At 31.6% G+C, this 16,757-nt stretch overlaps 2 protein-coding genes across 4 annotated transcripts; one reads left to right on the forward strand and one right to left on the reverse strand.

Annotated features, from left to right (window-relative positions):
* The first annotated feature begins 7,950 nt into the window (after positions 1–7,950).
* On the forward strand, positions 7,951–12,042 carry LOC8274450 (nuclear transcription factor Y subunit A-1). 3 transcript variants are annotated; one of them, XM_015715852.3, is made up of 6 exons: positions 7,951–8,230; positions 9,150–9,521; positions 9,836–9,951; positions 10,154–10,225; positions 10,554–10,715; positions 11,225–12,042. In XM_015715852.3, exons 2-6 carry the CDS (start codon positions 9,248–9,250, stop codon positions 11,651–11,653), a joined length of 1,053 nt encoding a protein of 350 aa, XP_015571338.1. In that variant the 5' UTR covers positions 7,951–8,230; positions 9,150–9,247; the 3' UTR covers positions 11,654–12,042. The 3 variants fall into 3 exon arrangements, with proteins under 3 accessions (XP_015571338.1, XP_015571337.1, XP_015571336.1); XM_015715851.3 differs by having other exon boundaries at positions 7,952–8,230; positions 9,153–9,521; XM_015715850.3 differs by having other exon boundaries at positions 7,952–8,230; positions 9,208–9,521.
* Positions 12,043–12,613: 571 nt separating this feature from the next.
* Positions 12,614–16,623, reverse strand: LOC8274449. The gene is made up of 5 exons (XM_048372724.1): positions 16,351–16,623; positions 14,907–15,221; positions 14,284–14,485; positions 13,249–13,477; positions 12,614–12,956 (listed from the first exon to the last, which is right to left on the reverse strand). The coding sequence occupies exons 1-5, from the start codon at positions 16,444–16,446 to the stop codon at positions 12,737–12,739; spliced, it is 1,062 nt and encodes a 353-aa protein (XP_048228681.1). The 5' UTR covers positions 16,447–16,623; the 3' UTR covers positions 12,614–12,736.
* Between the last annotated feature and the right edge of the window lie 134 nt (positions 16,624–16,757).

The raw sequence follows: 16,757 nt of genomic DNA on the forward strand, positions 1-16,757 counted from the left end.
TTGTGGGTGTCTGTATGTCTGAGGAGAGTCCAGCATACGTAAGAGAATCCAATGAAGGAAACTCGTGCGGGTTTTGATCATCGAAACAATGGAGAATCTCAAGAAATTTCTCCTTATTTTTTATTTTTTAACTTCCTTTCTCCTTATCTCTAACTTTCCTATTTATAATAATATGTTATACTACTACTACCTCTGGGCACCTGCATTTATTGAAGTTCTGGTTCATGTACGAAGCTTCAATTATTAACTTTCTTATGCTGCTTTTGTCAATGTAGAATAAGAAATCAATTTTTGCCACCTCCAATTCTTGTGTATTTCATCTAATAATTAAATGTGTTATACAATGGTTATAATAAATATAATATATTTGACTTTTCTCCTTTTGAGCAGATGATTCTACGATGAGTACAAAGGGTATAACTATTCTTTATCTTGTGTAGTCTATAATTGAATTTAAAAAATAAAATATACCTCAGCTATATTCAATTAAATATGTGAGAATAGTTATAATAATTATAAAATATATTTAATTTCTATATTCTCTCTATTTTAAAATAAGGATCATTTTAAATAAATTTTTTATTTGAAATTAAGAAAATGAAGCATTAATATAACTAATTTTCCAACTTTTATCTTTATTCATTATGACGGAAAGCATTAATGAAAAAAAAAATAATGGAACAGAAAATAAAATTTATACTAATAATTTGAGTGTGTATTCTAATCATATTAAATTACTTTTACTATAGTGGAGACTATTTAGTAAATTCTTTAATGTTTGTGCAAAACTCTTAAAAAATATTTATTTTAAAATGAAAAGATAATTATACATGTCATTTATCCAATAATTTAATATAATACACTTTGGTATCATTCCCTACCATCACACCCTTTAATGAAAGTGAAATCATTTATGGTGTATATCCCTAACCTTAATCATCTAAAGGTGATATTTTTTATTCCTACAAATTAGTAGTGGCCTTATTATATATATATATGGTGAGTTCTCCCTATAGACAAATCGGATTGTTGGGCCATTTTCTTATTCCATTTTGTGATCCTTAGAATGAAATAGATGATTATAATTATAAGTTGTAACTAGTGAAAGATCAGCAAAATATAGGTGAAAGCAATGCAGAACACTATTTAGATTTTTTGGGTTGATGCCTAATTAATGATATGTCGGTGTCAAAGTGATGGCCAAAATTAACCTTTTGTGCCAAAGTAGAATAAAATCAAAATTTGGATCACTAGCGTGCATTGGCCCATGCATGGATAAAATATAAATGGGGAGAGAGGGTGGGTATCATTGAATGAAGGGTTTGATATATATATTATACATAAGATGATGAGTCTGAGGCTGAGGGACATAAAAGAAATGCTAGTGGCTAAAGCTTTAGCTTTGATATCTGATACATGTTGGAGCTTTTGGGGATAAATAATTGCAGTAGAGATATCTGTATATATATATATATATATCAAAGGACTGGGTTTTGCATTGATTACAAAGTCCATCTTCTTCTTTAAATGATCAGCTGATCTCCTTTCCCTTGTAGAAGCCTTTTTTCACACTACCTGTGGTCCCTTCTCTGTTGGGTATGAATTTTGATGATTGATGATTCCCTTTATTGTCCATTTACGCGTTTCTCTTTATTTCATCCCCATTTTTATTCTCTTCATCATTCATTACCAAAATCTCAATTACTTTCTTCGCTAAGAGATCGGAATATATGGTTATGCAAAGAGTGAAGCATTTCTCTTTGGTCATCATAAACATATCCCCCATCAGTTCTTTCTTTTCAGTATTTACTTTTTATTTGGTAACGAAGAATCCTGACTATCAAGTAGGTATACTCCAGTGAGATAATAACTATTGCTGCTATCACTTTGATTTTCGGAAACATATGAAACCTCCACTTATATTTTGTACCTTATTAATAAAACTTTTGAATCAAGTTCACATACATATATATTTAAGCAATCTAATTTAGTATCATAATCGCATGATTGCCAATTATGAAAACCTTGTGAAAAGGATTATTGTTGGAGAATTGATCTTGTGCAAAATATATATATATATATAAGCACTTCGATTTCTTAAACACTAATAATTAATTCTTGTTGTGACAATGTTCAATTCAAGATTTTTCTATTATTACTGTTTTTACTTTTGATGGAAACTGATCGAGATTTCATTTCTTGATAACATAACATAGTGAAGTGGAAGTGGGGTAAGGTGATGAATGCCAATTAGGGTTGTGGAAGAGTTCCTTGTTTTATGGGATATAGAATGGGATGGAATGGGAACATGCATGGACCCCTTTATCTTAATTTTACAGTCTCAAATGATAAAATGAGTAAATGGCCTTTTCTTTTTTTTTTTTTTTTTTCACATATAAATAGCTCCATTATCTCACTTAGAATTGCTACATGACTCATCCCACCTCAATTATTAGATGACCACAATTATTGGGGAAAAGTTTTATAGGGCAGAGCCCAATGAGCAATGCCTCAATAACATAATCAAAACTTCCATGACTTGTTAGGTATGATATAAGCCTATATGCAAACAATTCTAATCATATAAACATCAATAGATGGACAATTTTGTTAAAAAGAAATTAAATTAAATTCAAATAACCTAATTGCAATCCTGAAATTATATATGCATAATATAATACAAATTATTCACTTATAAAATATGACTTGTTCATAAAAAGAATTCATTTACTAACTCATATTAAAAAAAGAAAAGAAATTCAAAGAAAAAATTGTATTATAAATACAAGATAAACTCATCAAATCACATCATGACTTCAAGAAATCATAAAAATATGGTGAGGGGGGTAATGTTTTTTAACTAAGAAATTTAACCCAAAGAAGAAACAAGAACAAGCGTGTGCACAGGAAAGAGAAGGGAATATAAGAAAACCTTGGAATGAGGGATATGTTAAAAGGGCTAACGATAATAAAATTACATGTGGATTTGACATGTCTCTCACAAAGTTGGGTTGTTCCCTTTTTCATTTCCAATGATGAAATGTATAATCCTATATAGTTTCCACACAAGGCTTTATTACCTTGATTACTACACTTTAATCTGTTTCTTTATATTACTATTATCTTTTCTAGAATCCGAGGTTTCCCCTCTCCTCTTCATCAACAAATTATAATCTTTCTTTAATTAACTTTTAAGGTCAAAGTACTTCTACATTCACCAATTTTGCTCTTCTCTTTTTTACCTTATTAATTTTTCAACCTATTACAAAAGTCACTCAACAATTTGTATTTGTTAGAATGTCCTGTCGGTAAAATTTTAAAATTATAATCGACGGGTTTATATAAATAGTACTAAAGTTGCTTCTAATATTAAAATTTTTATAAATTTAAACTTAGATTGATATTATTTTAATGCTTGTTGCATATAAAAGTGATAGAAAACGAGCGATCATAATTGAAAGATTGTCTGATCAATCTCTTAAAGAATGATTAGTTTGAAAAATAAGGATAGTTAAAGGGGGTAATAGAAGTGGAATCCTAAGCTTTGCTTAAAAGGAATTGTATTAAAAGATTCAATTATTCCCTTGTGTTGATTTAAAGGCTACATACAGAATCTCCTGGCCGGTGGACCAAAAGTATTTTATATATATATATATATATATATAGCAGCTACATATTACTGGTCCCTTATAAGTTATGTCACTTTAATGGAGTTTGAATCCAATAATAGATGCCGAAGAGGGTTATTTATCAAACTCAACGTCAGGTGAAGCTAATTTCTCTAAATTAACTGTAGATTAAGTCATTTTACAATTAGGGAATTTATTAGAAAAATATTAACAAATATTTGAAAAAGAAACCTTGCTTGTTCATAGCTTTTTATGCCAAAATCTGTAACATTAAACAACCGAAAATAAGGCAAAAAAAAAATAAGACATGAAAGCGATATTGTTCCATGATCTTTTTACGTGCAATGTTGGATTGTATTCGCAGTGTTGAAAAAGAAAATAAGAACAACCATAAAATCAATCCTTTTCTTTTGATGATGGGGACATAACCTTACAACCTTAATTAATAGTTTAGTTCTTCTTTTTCTTTTTTTCCATTTTTGATTTGTTTGCAACAGTTGACTCTCTCTTTAATGAGTAAAGCACACTAAATAGAAAAGCGACATGTATTATAAGTATTTTATATTTTAATATTAATTAAAAAATAATAGATATACATATAGATTATGCGAGTTTCTTTCTAAAAATAAAAAAGAATACAATACGGATAATTACAAATTTAAAATACATGTATCTATGGGTGCAAATCTACCGGCACAGAATATATCATCCTGATTACTAAAATTAGCCAATGACAGAAAGGAAAAGAGCGTAGTACACAGTAAAATCTTTTAAGGATGGCTGTTGTTAATCTCAAATTAATAATTTCTGCTTAAGATCACTCTTAGTCTTAGGAATCAAGTTAACCCTTGAAATTGATAAAAAAAGCTGAATGATTTTATTTAGAATCTGCTGTACATGTTCTAGGAAGCAACTGAGAAAAGAAAAGAGACATGAATGAATATTCATTGATTTTATTTGTATCTGCAAACTGGAAACCAGATTTTTTCTTAAGAAAAAAAAAGGGAGTTTGTCTTATGTTCTTTAAATTTCTTTTGTTGCCTTATCATTAATTTATGATAAATTCCAGAGAATATTTGGGATCAGTTTGGAAAGGGTTAAAGAGGGTGGTGTTTAATAAGAATAAGAATAAGAATATACAGTATCTTCTTCCAATCCCATGTATCATATTGGGGCATATACGCCTGGCTGGCTGGAACAATTCTAAAGCTGTGCTTTTGCATATGTTGATCCTTTTCTTCTTTTCATCCTCAAAGCAAAGCAAAGATCTATGGACAAACCGAATATTTGTCCAAAAAATTAGTGATCAAACAAAGATTCAATCCCCTCGACGAGCACTTTTCCTTTTCTTTATATTAATCTTTTGCATTAATAGAATTTCAGGGGATATTTCCAAGTAATGTTTACAGCAGTGAGTGTTGTTGTGGAAATGATTAAGAATCTGATGGCTTGTCTGTGCTTATTCGCAAAAAAGCATGATAAACATCATAAGACAGTGTTTTAGTGGGGAAATTTTCTCAACTGAATTCAGAAATTTTGCAGGTATAGTTTTAGAGTGACGAAATAATACATAAAATTGGCCACAAGTTTGATGATAATATAATACCTCGTCATGAACAGTTTTGATGGGCAAATCCCAGGTTAAGCACTGTCTCTATCAAGCCTTTAGAACATAATATTAGCCCAGTGATTGGCCTGATAAATGCCAATGGACTTCGTTCTAATAGGCTGGGCCTTTTTTGGTCTTCTTCAAATAACACATCACTATATACAGAAATCAAATCCATTAAAGCATTTTAATGAAAATCGCCGCCTCCTACTTCAGTTTCTGAATGCCTCATTTGTCATAACGAAGTTGCCATTTATTTCAAACATCTAATATCACAAATGGATTGGTCTCTCATCTTTCTATTTTCCTTTTCATTCTTTTATATATATAAAAATTTATGAGATTTAAATCTTTTTTAACATGTGTATTTAATTTTTAAAATAAACTATAAGTAAAAAAAGCAGTAGAAACTAGAATGAATAAGGCAGTAGCATAAACGTAATAATATTTACTTTCATAATCTCATCGTTTCTTTTTCTTTACTTCGTAATACTTATAATTTTTATTTTGACATGTATACTATTTCTAATACATAGGATTCAAGTTTATATATAATTTTATAATTTTTTTATTAATTTATTAATTAATAAATTATATTCTTAATTATTATATTTTAATATTATATTAACTAATAAATAGTTTTCTAATTAGACAATGATATTAATTTTATTTCATAAAATAATATATTTTAATATTATATTAATTAAAAAATTAATATTTAAATAAATAATAATTTTAATTTTTAAAAATAACATCTTAAATTATATTTTTAATATTATATTTAATTATATAATAATTCTTTAATTCTAAAAATAGCAATATCAATTATAGTCTTAAGTTATATAATATTTTAAAAAAATTTGTATTAATTCACTAATAAAATTTTAGAATCTTAAAATACTAAAGATATTTAAAAATAATTAATTTTTTATTATTTTTTAAAATATTATAAATTAATATTAAATATATTTATCAAATTAATCTTTTTGATTCAAAGACAACAATGAATTGAAGTATTAAAAGAAAAAAAAAGAAAAGAAAAGAAAAGAAAACTTCATATGGACAATAGCCCTTATGATATATTGCCAGACATGTTCTTTTGCGCCATATAAACCCAAAGAAAAAAAAAAGAAAATCATTTGCTTATGAAGTAATATTTGGCTAAAGTATTAACATGCTCAAAGTCTTCAAAACTATTGAAATATAATTTTTATATTTCTTTTTAATTTTAAATTAACTTGATGATCAATGTAAATATTAGATAATAAATCTAAAATTTTCTTCAATTTTTTATTTTATTTGAAAAAAAATCTTCATTAAATATAATATAATTAGTTGTGGAAATAATCAAATATAAATAAGAATTTATCATATAATGTTATTTAAAATTATTTCATATTTTTAATGAAAAAATGAATACCAACTGCAATTCATTGCTATATGTTCAGTTTAAATTTATAAAAAATTTATTTTGTTTAAAAAAAATGTATGAAAAAAATAAATAAAATTAAAAGAGATATTTAAATTAAATAATGTGAAATTTATTTATAAATTTTATCTATTTTATTAAGATTTAATTTAATTCATATAAATTTAATTATATAAAATATTAAATAAATTTTTACTCTATTTAAAATATATAAATTTTAAATAAAAAAACTATTTAAAAATTTGGAACCGAAGTTTAAAATTGAGCCTCAGGATTAATAAATCGTAAGGTGAGTAGTATCACCTGCTTGACAGATTAGTCATTGCTATTTAAAAAAGAAAAAAAAGAAAGGGAGGAAGAAAAAGAATAGAAAGATCATTTAAAAGTGAGTGAGTGGCATGCCACGTGTGTAGAGAGTCCCGTCGTTATCCAAAAGTAGGACCCCCAAATTAGCCACGCGTTTCCCGCACTTTGCCCGTCAAGTGGGCGTCACGTGGGCCGCGAAATTCTATACTTTATTGCATATTTTCTTTTCCACTCACTCACCGCACAACGCAAAAAGGATCAAACGACTACTACATACACACGTCACATGCACTCCACTTCTAACCGGTTTACCTACTATCTCCGGTAACATCTTTAAATTTTTTTGCCCAAATTCAACTAACAATATTTTCTAAAGAAGGAAAATTACAAAAGTTTAAGCACATGTTTTAACTTTTTCAATATTAAGATTTCTACTACTTTCTATAATAATATATTTTACATTTTATAAACTTCATTATTTAAAATTACTAAAACTATTAAAGCTTTAACTACTAAATTTTAAAAGATTTTGATCCATATAAAAATATTTAATTAAATAAAAAAATAACAGAATTATTTGAAATTTATTAAAATTGACTATAAATAAAAAAGAGTTATAAAATTATTAATTTTTCAATAGACATTTGAATTCGTCAATTTTATTAAATAATATAATAAAATTACAAAAATTGGAATTGAATAAAAATAATATAACTATTAAATTAACAGTATTAATATAAATTATTAAATAATTAATTTTTAATTATTTAGATTATTATAAATAAATCTAATCAAATATAAATTATTAAATAAATTATCAATTTATTTAATAAGAATTTCAGTTATAGAAAAATATTAAATTGTTAAATTAATATAAAATAAATTATAATCATTAACCGAAGATTAATAATTTATTTTTCTCATTAATTTATAACTTTATATATTATTAATATCTTATATTTTACGAACAAAGACTCAAAGAGAGAAGAAGGACCCGGGTCTCGCAGTCCACGTGTCGTGAAAAACAACCAACATGGAAGTAGGGGAGGGGGAAGATATCAGAACCCATGCTTGAGAGTTTAAATGGGGTAATAGTTCTAATTATTCATGAGTTTTTCTAAAACAAACCTTCACAGAAACTAGATTGACTCCTTTTTGGTCACTTTCTCTCTCTCTCCCTCTCTATCTAATATTCGCAAACACATCCCCAAAAATCTAGGGTTTTTTTTTGGGTTTCCCTCCACTCCAATTCAACCTGTAAGTGTCACCACCACTCTTTTTTCATTGGTTCCTTTAGATTCTGTTTATTTTTTCTTTTTTTTGTTCGCTCCTTTTCTTTTATTTTCTTTTAATTTTATTTATAGCTATACTTATTAATTTTTGTTTTTCTATTTCGTGAAGTAGGGTTCTTTTGCGCCAATTCTATAGTGTCTTCTTGAATTTCTTTTATAATTAAGTTGTTCATTTGAAAATAAAAAACACTGATAATTCTTTGACGGTAATTAATATGATTTGTGGTTGGTAATTGCAAAATTGTGGAGCCAATTTTGAAGTAAAGGGTCAATCTTTCTTTCCTTTGCGATTGATTTCATGAAAAATACAGGATTTTAGGAGATTTAGGATATTAATTGTAGATTTATCTTAATTTTGTGTTTTTATAAGTCTCTTATTAAATTTTCTCAACTTGATCGGATGGACTCTGTATTTGAGGTATGCTTATTTTATAAGCTGACACAATAAACGATATAAAAATAAAACGAAAATTGAATTTATTTGTTCCGGATAGTTTAGGATTCTTTCTAGATGTTTGTCCCTACCTCTGTTTTTATGTATTTGAAAATTCAAGCTTTATTTTGTTGATCGGTTGATATGTCTATGGGATAACTGATCAATGTGGTTAGAGAAAAATATTTTGGAGTTTTTTGCTTTCCTTCTCTTTTTCTTTTTTCCTTCGATAGGCCTGCTGATTCTACAGCTCCACTTCAGTTTCCATTGTCGTGGAGGATAGACTCAGCATTACCAGCACGTGGTGCTTTTTTGGCTTCATAGGTTCGAACATTTCCAATCCATTAGCCAGTACTACTACAGAAATATTAGAACTTGGCCAGGAAATGATATCCATTATACTTATTTCGTATTTGCCCCCTTTCGTTAATTCTTTCTTGTATTCATTTAGCAGCTGCTTGAACTCTGCTTCAATTTCCTTGTGCGATAACAATCCCATATGTGGACAGGAAATCCACAGATTATTATCTATCTGAAGGAATATTAGGCATGCAGTCAAAGTCTGAAAGTGCAAATCAACTAGAATCTCGAGATCAACACTCTCTTCCACCATACGCAGTTCATTCTGAACCTTGGTGGCGTACTATTGGTTATAGCACTGTGTCCCGAGCTCTGGCAGGGGGAAATGCGTCCAATTTATCTTCATCAGAAGGCCCGAATGGTTCACTGTCAAATGATGATCAATCGATGTCTAACGGAAGATTGAATGAGGAAGATGATGATGCTAGCAAGGAATCACAAGCCACTGCATCTTCACGATCAGGTGATTTTTTCGCAACATGAGCTCGTAGAAGAATAAGGTTTGGTTATGCATCAGCTTTTTTAGGGTTTAGGATTTGCTACTCTGATTTATTTGAACTAAATCAATCTTTGCAGTGTAACTTTTGAATTGATTTTTATTGTTATGAATTAGTTAGCTGGTTTCAAACTCTTTCTCTTTTTCTCTTGCCAGAAGGCTTTCTCTGGATATATTAAAGACTTCAGTTTATAATTACCTTCTTCCCACTATTCTGTATATTTTTTAGATTCCTCCTTGTTCTTGTAATAGTGAACAGAGATTTTAATATTTAATCTCAGTTCTGAATGGTGGACAAGAAAACAGAAATCTGCAGCACGTTGCGCCAAGTATGACAGCAATGCGGGATGAGGGTTTGACACAACCTACACAGCTTGAGCTTGTTGGTCACTCTATTGTAAGTTTCCTCCCTCCTGCCATACCTCCATACCTCCATCCCTCCCTCCCCCCCTCTTCATTCCCTCAACTCCTAAATGGGGTAAATTTTTAAAAGTATGCAGCTGAAAATAATCAATTTTTGGACTTGCGATTCCATAACCTTTAGAGTCTTAATATGTCAAAAAGAAGGGATTCCTAATTTTCTTGCATTTCTTTTGCAGGCATGTGCATCAAATCCATATCAGGATCCATATTATGGTGGAATGATGGCACCTTATGGGCATCAACCTTTGGTATGTAGACATATTTTCTTTTAACCATAATTTGAGGTGACAGTTTGTTACTGCCCTTTGCATGACAACTTCTGGATGTAAATGCTGATTTCAGTTTTTCCTCTGTTAAACCAAGGGTGAGCATTGTTTATTTTCTCACTACTTTTTTAGAAAGAGAGGAGGAAAGTATCCACTGCAAAGACATCTAATTGCTATTATAAAATTCATGTTCTTACTTTGTTATTTTAATCCTCATCACTATTATGCCCATCACTATTATCCCCCAATTTGAAATTTATGTAAATGTCAAAGAGTGGAATGTTCTGATGCATCAATCTTTCAATGGCAGGGTTATCCTTTCCTAGGGGGGCATCAAGTTAGAATGGCTTTACCAAATGAGATAGCTCAAGAACCTGTTTATGTGAATGCCAAGCAATACCCCGGCATACTGAGGCGTAGACAGGCACGTGCAAAAGCAGAGCATGAGAAGAAGCTGATAAAAGTTAGAAAGGTAGTTTAGATACTTTTTAAGTTGCATGGTGGTATTATATTTCTTCTTGCTGAGATTAGCTTTATTACTTTGATACTATGCGGAGAGTATATGCTTGTCAATATGGTAAAGATTCGCTAATTTAATATGGTTGATTGATTCCATGATGGGGTTTCATGTGCATCGTTGAAGTTGTAGCATTTATCACTGTGGTTAATCAGGATTCCATGAAATATCTTACTTTGATAGCGAGTTTTGATAATAAACTTAGTATATTAATGAGTCTTTGGGGCTGCTTTTTGTGGAATCAGGCCTATTATAATAATACTTTTACTGAGTAAAATTGATATGACAATGATTGCTAAAATCTTGCTTGGCATATTTTTAGTTATGAGAGTTTCATGATTTGCTTGTGTACAAACTGTGATTCAAAGTTTTACAGATGAGAAGATGAGATATTCCCCTTATATTTTTATTTCTCCAAATATAATAGTCAAACATGTGATATCGGTAATTTTTGTATTCTCCAGCCGTATCTTCACGAGTCTCGGCATCAGCATGCTATGAGAAGGGCAAGAGGTTCTGGAGGACGTTTTGCAAAGAAAACTGGTGGTGATGATTCCAAGAATAACAAAGAAGGAACGGCCAATGATACTGGTGCAATCCCCTCATCTCAGTCTGGCAGCTCATCAGGTTCTGAGCAATTGCCTTCAGATTCTGCCCAGACATGGAATTTACCCCATGGTGACCAAGAGTTGAGATCTGCTAGAGTGTATGACACTTCTGAAGCTCGCAATCATATAAATGGCGGCAGTCATTATCAGAACCACAGTGGCTTGCAGACTTTAAAACATCATCCGCACTCAGGTGAAAAGGGGGAGGATGAAGACTGTTCAGGCCAACAGCGGGGAAGCATTTCCTCAAACCAGGTCTCACAGAGGCCTCTTGCCATCCAGTGAACCCAGCTTGCTAAGTGGACGCTGAGATGGAGGATTCAACCTACCGAAGTAGATACAGTTGAATCCTCTGTTTATTTGGTGACCACATCCTTGGCAGTATTGCCAGGCGGCAACTCATTCTTGGCTTTGTTCTGTGTTTGCATCTCGGATAACTAGGGAAGAAACAAATGATGAAGAGATTGTTGGCTTCTATGAAGCATGTGTCAATGCTTCATCATCATTCCCATTTTCATTTTTCCTCTGTACATAAACATGTTCAATAAATGAATAGTAGATGTAGTAATCTGTGGAGAGGTTGTCAGCAAGTCGTTAGTTTAGTGCAGGAGTTGTGGTCTTGTCTAACAGTGTTCTTTTTTAGTTTGGAATTGGATTTGAAGAATTTTTTGCAATTTCTTAGCCATAGAAGCTTTACTTATTCTATGATATCTTGAAAGGTCTGAAGCTAGACCAAGATTCTAGCATAAAGGCCGCAGGTTTATTATGTCTAATATTTATGTAATTTTAGAATTGAGCGAGTGTTATCGCATGGCAAAAGAAAGTCATTAAATTCTTAATGAAAAAGGTGATTAGTAGCGAAGGGAATTAGATTCCAAAAGAAAGAATGCCAAGGAGATATCTTTTTTAGCGATAAATTATACAAAACCTTTACAATCTGTTCAATAATCAGTCTGCTCCTATTGTTATTCTGTGCATTATGCAAATAATGTTCCTTTCCAATAAAAGTCCAAAAAAAAAAAAAAAAAAAACAAATAGAGGAATTCCAACAGGCCAGGGTAATAGTATATATTGTATAATTTTGGTGCTGTAAGCACAAGGGAAACAAAATTGGTACCTGTTGGGTCAAAGCGTCTGAGCCTATGGGATATAAGATAATATAGTGAATGGTCTGCCATCACAACAAACTTCCCTGTGCTATAATTTTGTAGACTAATATTCTCACGAATTCTATTAACGGGGCCATTAAACAAAAGCCAACTGCTTTATTTTACTGTTTGATTACAGTTTTACACTCAAAATGAAAGATTAAAACCAAAAGAAAAAGGTACTGTATCTATCCTCTGCTCAGTATTGCACTTTCTATCATTATATTTGATCTTGATGCTGAGGTTGTTCGCTTTCCTCTCCATTTCCAAATGCTTCATCCTTGATTTGCTCCGAGTTTGTCATACTCCCATCTGCAATACCTTCATCGGGCTCTGTAGCATTAACCACAGTCTGTTGCTTCTCCATCATCCCAGACAATGCCAACCTTGGAGACCACTCAAGAACATCATCAATGATATTGGACATACGCTTTTGATACCTGCGAGAACATATATTTTTAGCACCTCAAATCATAAACAGCAAAAGCTTTAACAGGGCTGTTGGTTTTTTGAGTGCCTGCTGGACCACAATGACAATTTACAGGCCACAAATTTCTTATTCATATTTCGTCCTATTACAATCCGCCAAGCATGCACTTGATTCTTAGATATAATTTCTCAGAAAGCTATGTTCGCAAGCTAAAGATATATGTAAAAATAACCAATAGACTTTGTGCTGCAGAGGAAAAACAGTTTCCAGGATCTACTAACAAGAGGAGGAATGAGACTGACCTAGCTCTAGCTGCTTCGTCAGGGGCATGATGCCTCAGCAGTAATATGATCAACACAGCTACGACTGCATAGAAAAGCCTTGCTGTCCACTTAGGCCGTTCCTCCTCATCTTTCTTGGGCCACAATCGGAACAATTCTCGCAAAGTAGCTTCTTCAGCAAGGATGTTAGGGAAAAACCAAATACGCTTTCCGAGAATGATATATAGAGCACCAAAAACTGCAGCTCTTACTGGAAATTAAACAGACATCCTTAAGAGCCCCAAAGATAAATAAACTGATAAAGCAGATGATGTTCACTGAAATTAACCAAAAAGAGTAAAATGCAAATAAAAACCCTAATGTAAACACAAACTAGTTTAAGGAACTTTAAAATGTCAATATTGGAACTTCCATAAACTTTAGTACTATCATGAAAATTTATATAAGTCCTAGTCTTGAAATTTATTAATTGGTTATAGCACCTCCTGATATACCAGTATCATTAACAATCCATGTTGGTATTTTTTCGACATGCTAAAAACCAAAAGTAAGTCAATGCAGTTTCCAGCAGCCAAATGGATTCTTATGTGCATAGACCAAGTATGGAAGCTTACTCCAACAGGAGAAATTGCCTACATCCTAATGAGAATGACTTCTTCCATAATTTGTTCTCAAGGATAACATAATCCTCATCGGTCATCACTGCAACGGAGAACAACCAATGCAGCTAAGTCCAACTAGTAGCATACTAAAGCTTAGTCAAGTTGAACCCACATAAATATAGATTTATGGGGTCCAATAGAAAATGGACAGTTATCGATTAGCAGATACCGAAAAGTTTGTTGGAATCCTTTAATATTGGTGCATGCTGGTAATTGTTCAGGGACCCAGTTAGCATTTTTCCTTTACTTATAAGGGGGAGAAACTGTTGCTGGAGTATGAGAAGTATGATCTGATTCTGAGGTCCATAAGCATAAAAATACATATATATATATATATATATATATATATAGACATAAACATAGACATAGACAAAATGGACAGTATAGCACTTACACAGAAGCAGGGAGAGTATTAATAAAAGCACTCCTGCACATGAGTAGAGAATTAAAAGCTTGCACCGATGAGGATATACCGGAAACAAGCAAATCGCTAGTGTCAAAACTGGCCAAAAAAATGAGAGAAGTGTCTGCCACAGGGGCCGTCGTTTTACGAATGTCCATGCGAAAAAAGCATCATTTTCTGAAAATACTTGGTCCTACCAAAACCAGCAGAATAAAATAAAATATTAGCCAAAAGAAGCAATTTAATATGCTCTTAATTTCCTGCGCCAAAAAGGAAATATAAACCGCAAAAGTAACGAGGTCGAATGCTATTAGAAGGTTAGTGATCCCAAAAAACATACGTACTCAACACATCATAAGGCACATCCTAATCTCACTATCCCAAACAATTTAAAGTTTCCATAATGCTCCTCTCTAACATTATAATGGTTCAGTTATATGAGTAGAGAGAAAACAGCACGAAAGCTAAGCACAGCCATTTCAAAACGAGATTGACACACACACTAAAAACAATGCATAATCTACATAGTACAACTAGAAATTCAAGCAGATAAGTGACTCTAGAACCAATTAATAACAAGTTCCCACGTATGCGTACCAAAACAAAAGACTTACAGGGAAGATCTCTAAATGAGCTGGCCAGGTAGACAACTTTTTCTTCCCCGGACGAACTGTTTTCACCACACGATCACAACGGACTAAAAGGTTCTTTTTTAATAAGGCATTAGCAATTTCTTCAACCTCAAAATTTTTATTTGCTTCCAAGACATCTTTAAGCTCTGGATGATTCTTCAGGAAACTTACAAAATCTTTCCCTCGAAAGTATTCAACACGTGTCTCCTGCAAAACTGCCCAACGAGAAACCAAATCTTTGTGGTCTCTCACCTTCTCAGCAAATAACTGGAACACGTCCTTCTTTGCAGATTGTTTCTAGAGAGAAAACAATCATAAAGAATCAGAATGCAGGGGAAATAAGCAATAGAAAATCCTGGCCTCTCACCAGATAGAGACAAACTTCAAGTTAGGAAATTTATGGACATGCAAAAGCAATAAATTAGATTACAAGCCGCTGTCTATTTATGTGGACACAGCTTGTCGACTTGACATGTATGTACTAAACACAGATATGATGCAATCAAAGAGGATGGCACATCAAGTCCTCAAAATGTAGAGAGCCAATACAGAGGTATGACCACCAATTGTTTAGAATTGTTAAGGATTCTCAGCAGATCATTTATTTGTGCTTTGAAGCATCCACATTTGACATAAATGTCAGAAATTGAAGACCTATACTTGTCTGTAAGTTTCTTGACAATCCCATTGTCAACGAACATATGAATTTAGGAACATCTCAGTGCATTATAACAAAAATGCTAAGCTATTGGCTTAAAAGTTCTAGTAGCTCTCTTCTATCAACTCCTCCTCCTTTTTGCCCAGTTTAAAACATGAACCCTCTCAAAAACATATCTTTGTTTCATAAGGAAGTGAAAAAGCTATGAGCAATTAGGCAACAAGAAACAACAAGGTCCCAGTTGAAAAATCCTATAAACAAAAGATGAAAGAGTCAAATTTTCACAGGAATCTCCAGCAACCTTGGGTCGTTCAATACTAACAATATAAATATACTACCAAGCTTATAATTTTCCCAATTGAGAAGATACTCCTCAATGGAAAATTTGTGCTTCGGTGGTTGCTTCACACAACACCAACCTGTTTAACTTGTACTTGCTTTCCATGAAAAAGCTGATCAAATTAGACCTTAGCAAGCGCTAAATTTCCCTCCCTCGCAAAATAAGAAAACAACTTGTCGATGCCCTTTAATTCACGCCTCTACACTAGCTTTGCCCAGCAACCAAACAGTTATAACAAAGGAAATAAAAGAAAGAAAATGCAAATCTACTGCAACAAAATCAACATTATCAACGACCCATTACAGGAAAGGTAAAAAGTTACATATTTTCATTTCATTTACTAATTTAGCAGGCTTGTGAAAATTGCACTTTCAAAATGCATTTAGAACAGAAATGCAAACAAACAAGAACCCTAGATCAGAACAAACCCTAGGAGGGGTATCAGAATTGGGATCTCTGGTGCCGTTCTGTACGGCACCTGATGATCTTCGCACCCTTTTCTTCTCTGCTCCTGACTTCTTCATCTCTCTATTGTCTCTCTTTCTCTCTTCGTTTTTTAAATATTTTCCTTCCTTTGATCTTTGAAAGAAAAATTTTCTTTTCCTTTTTTACGTTTTTTTGCCTGTTTGGTTTGTAACAGAAGCAAAGCAACGATTTCACTTAAGGCTATGTTTGTTTTCAGAAATCATACTCTTGTTCTATGCATTTAATATTATCCAAAGATTTATAAAGGCTAATAGATTAAATATTTTAGCCAAATTTAATTATTAAATTCATTAATTACTTTATTTATTTTTATTTTATTTTAATGAATCTTTATATCTATATTTTTAAT

This window comes from Ricinus communis, chromosome 4, assembly GCF_019578655.1.
Source record: "Ricinus communis isolate WT05 ecotype wild-type chromosome 4, ASM1957865v1, whole genome shotgun sequence".
In the NCBI taxonomy this organism is placed as follows: Eukaryota; Viridiplantae; Streptophyta; class Magnoliopsida; order Malpighiales; family Euphorbiaceae; genus Ricinus; species Ricinus communis.

Excerpts from the sequence above, each read along its gene's own strand:
- LOC8274450 (XM_015715852.3), top strand. The coding sequence starts at position 9,248 with ATGCAGTCAAAGTCTGAAAGTGCAAATCAACTAGAATCTCGAGATCAA. Across the intron at positions 9,522-9,835 it reads CACTGCATCTTCACGATCAG|TTCTGAATGGTGGACAAGAA; the intron begins GTGATTTTTTCG and ends ATTTAATCTCAG. Across the intron at positions 9,952-10,153 it reads AGCTTGTTGGTCACTCTATT|GCATGTGCATCAAATCCATA; the intron begins GTAAGTTTCCTC and ends TTTCTTTTGCAG.
- LOC8274449 (XM_048372724.1), bottom strand. The coding sequence starts at position 16,446 with ATGAAGAAGTCAGGAGCAGAGAAGAAAAGGGTGCGAAGATCATCAGGT. Across the intron at positions 13,478-14,283 it reads AATACTCTCCCTGCTTCTGT|TAAGAGCTGCAGTTTTTGGT; the intron begins GTAAGTGCTATA and ends TTTAATTTCCAG. Across the intron at positions 12,957-13,248 it reads GACGAAGCAGCTAGAGCTAG|GTATCAAAAGCGTATGTCCA; the intron begins GTCAGTCTCATT and ends ATGTTCTCGCAG.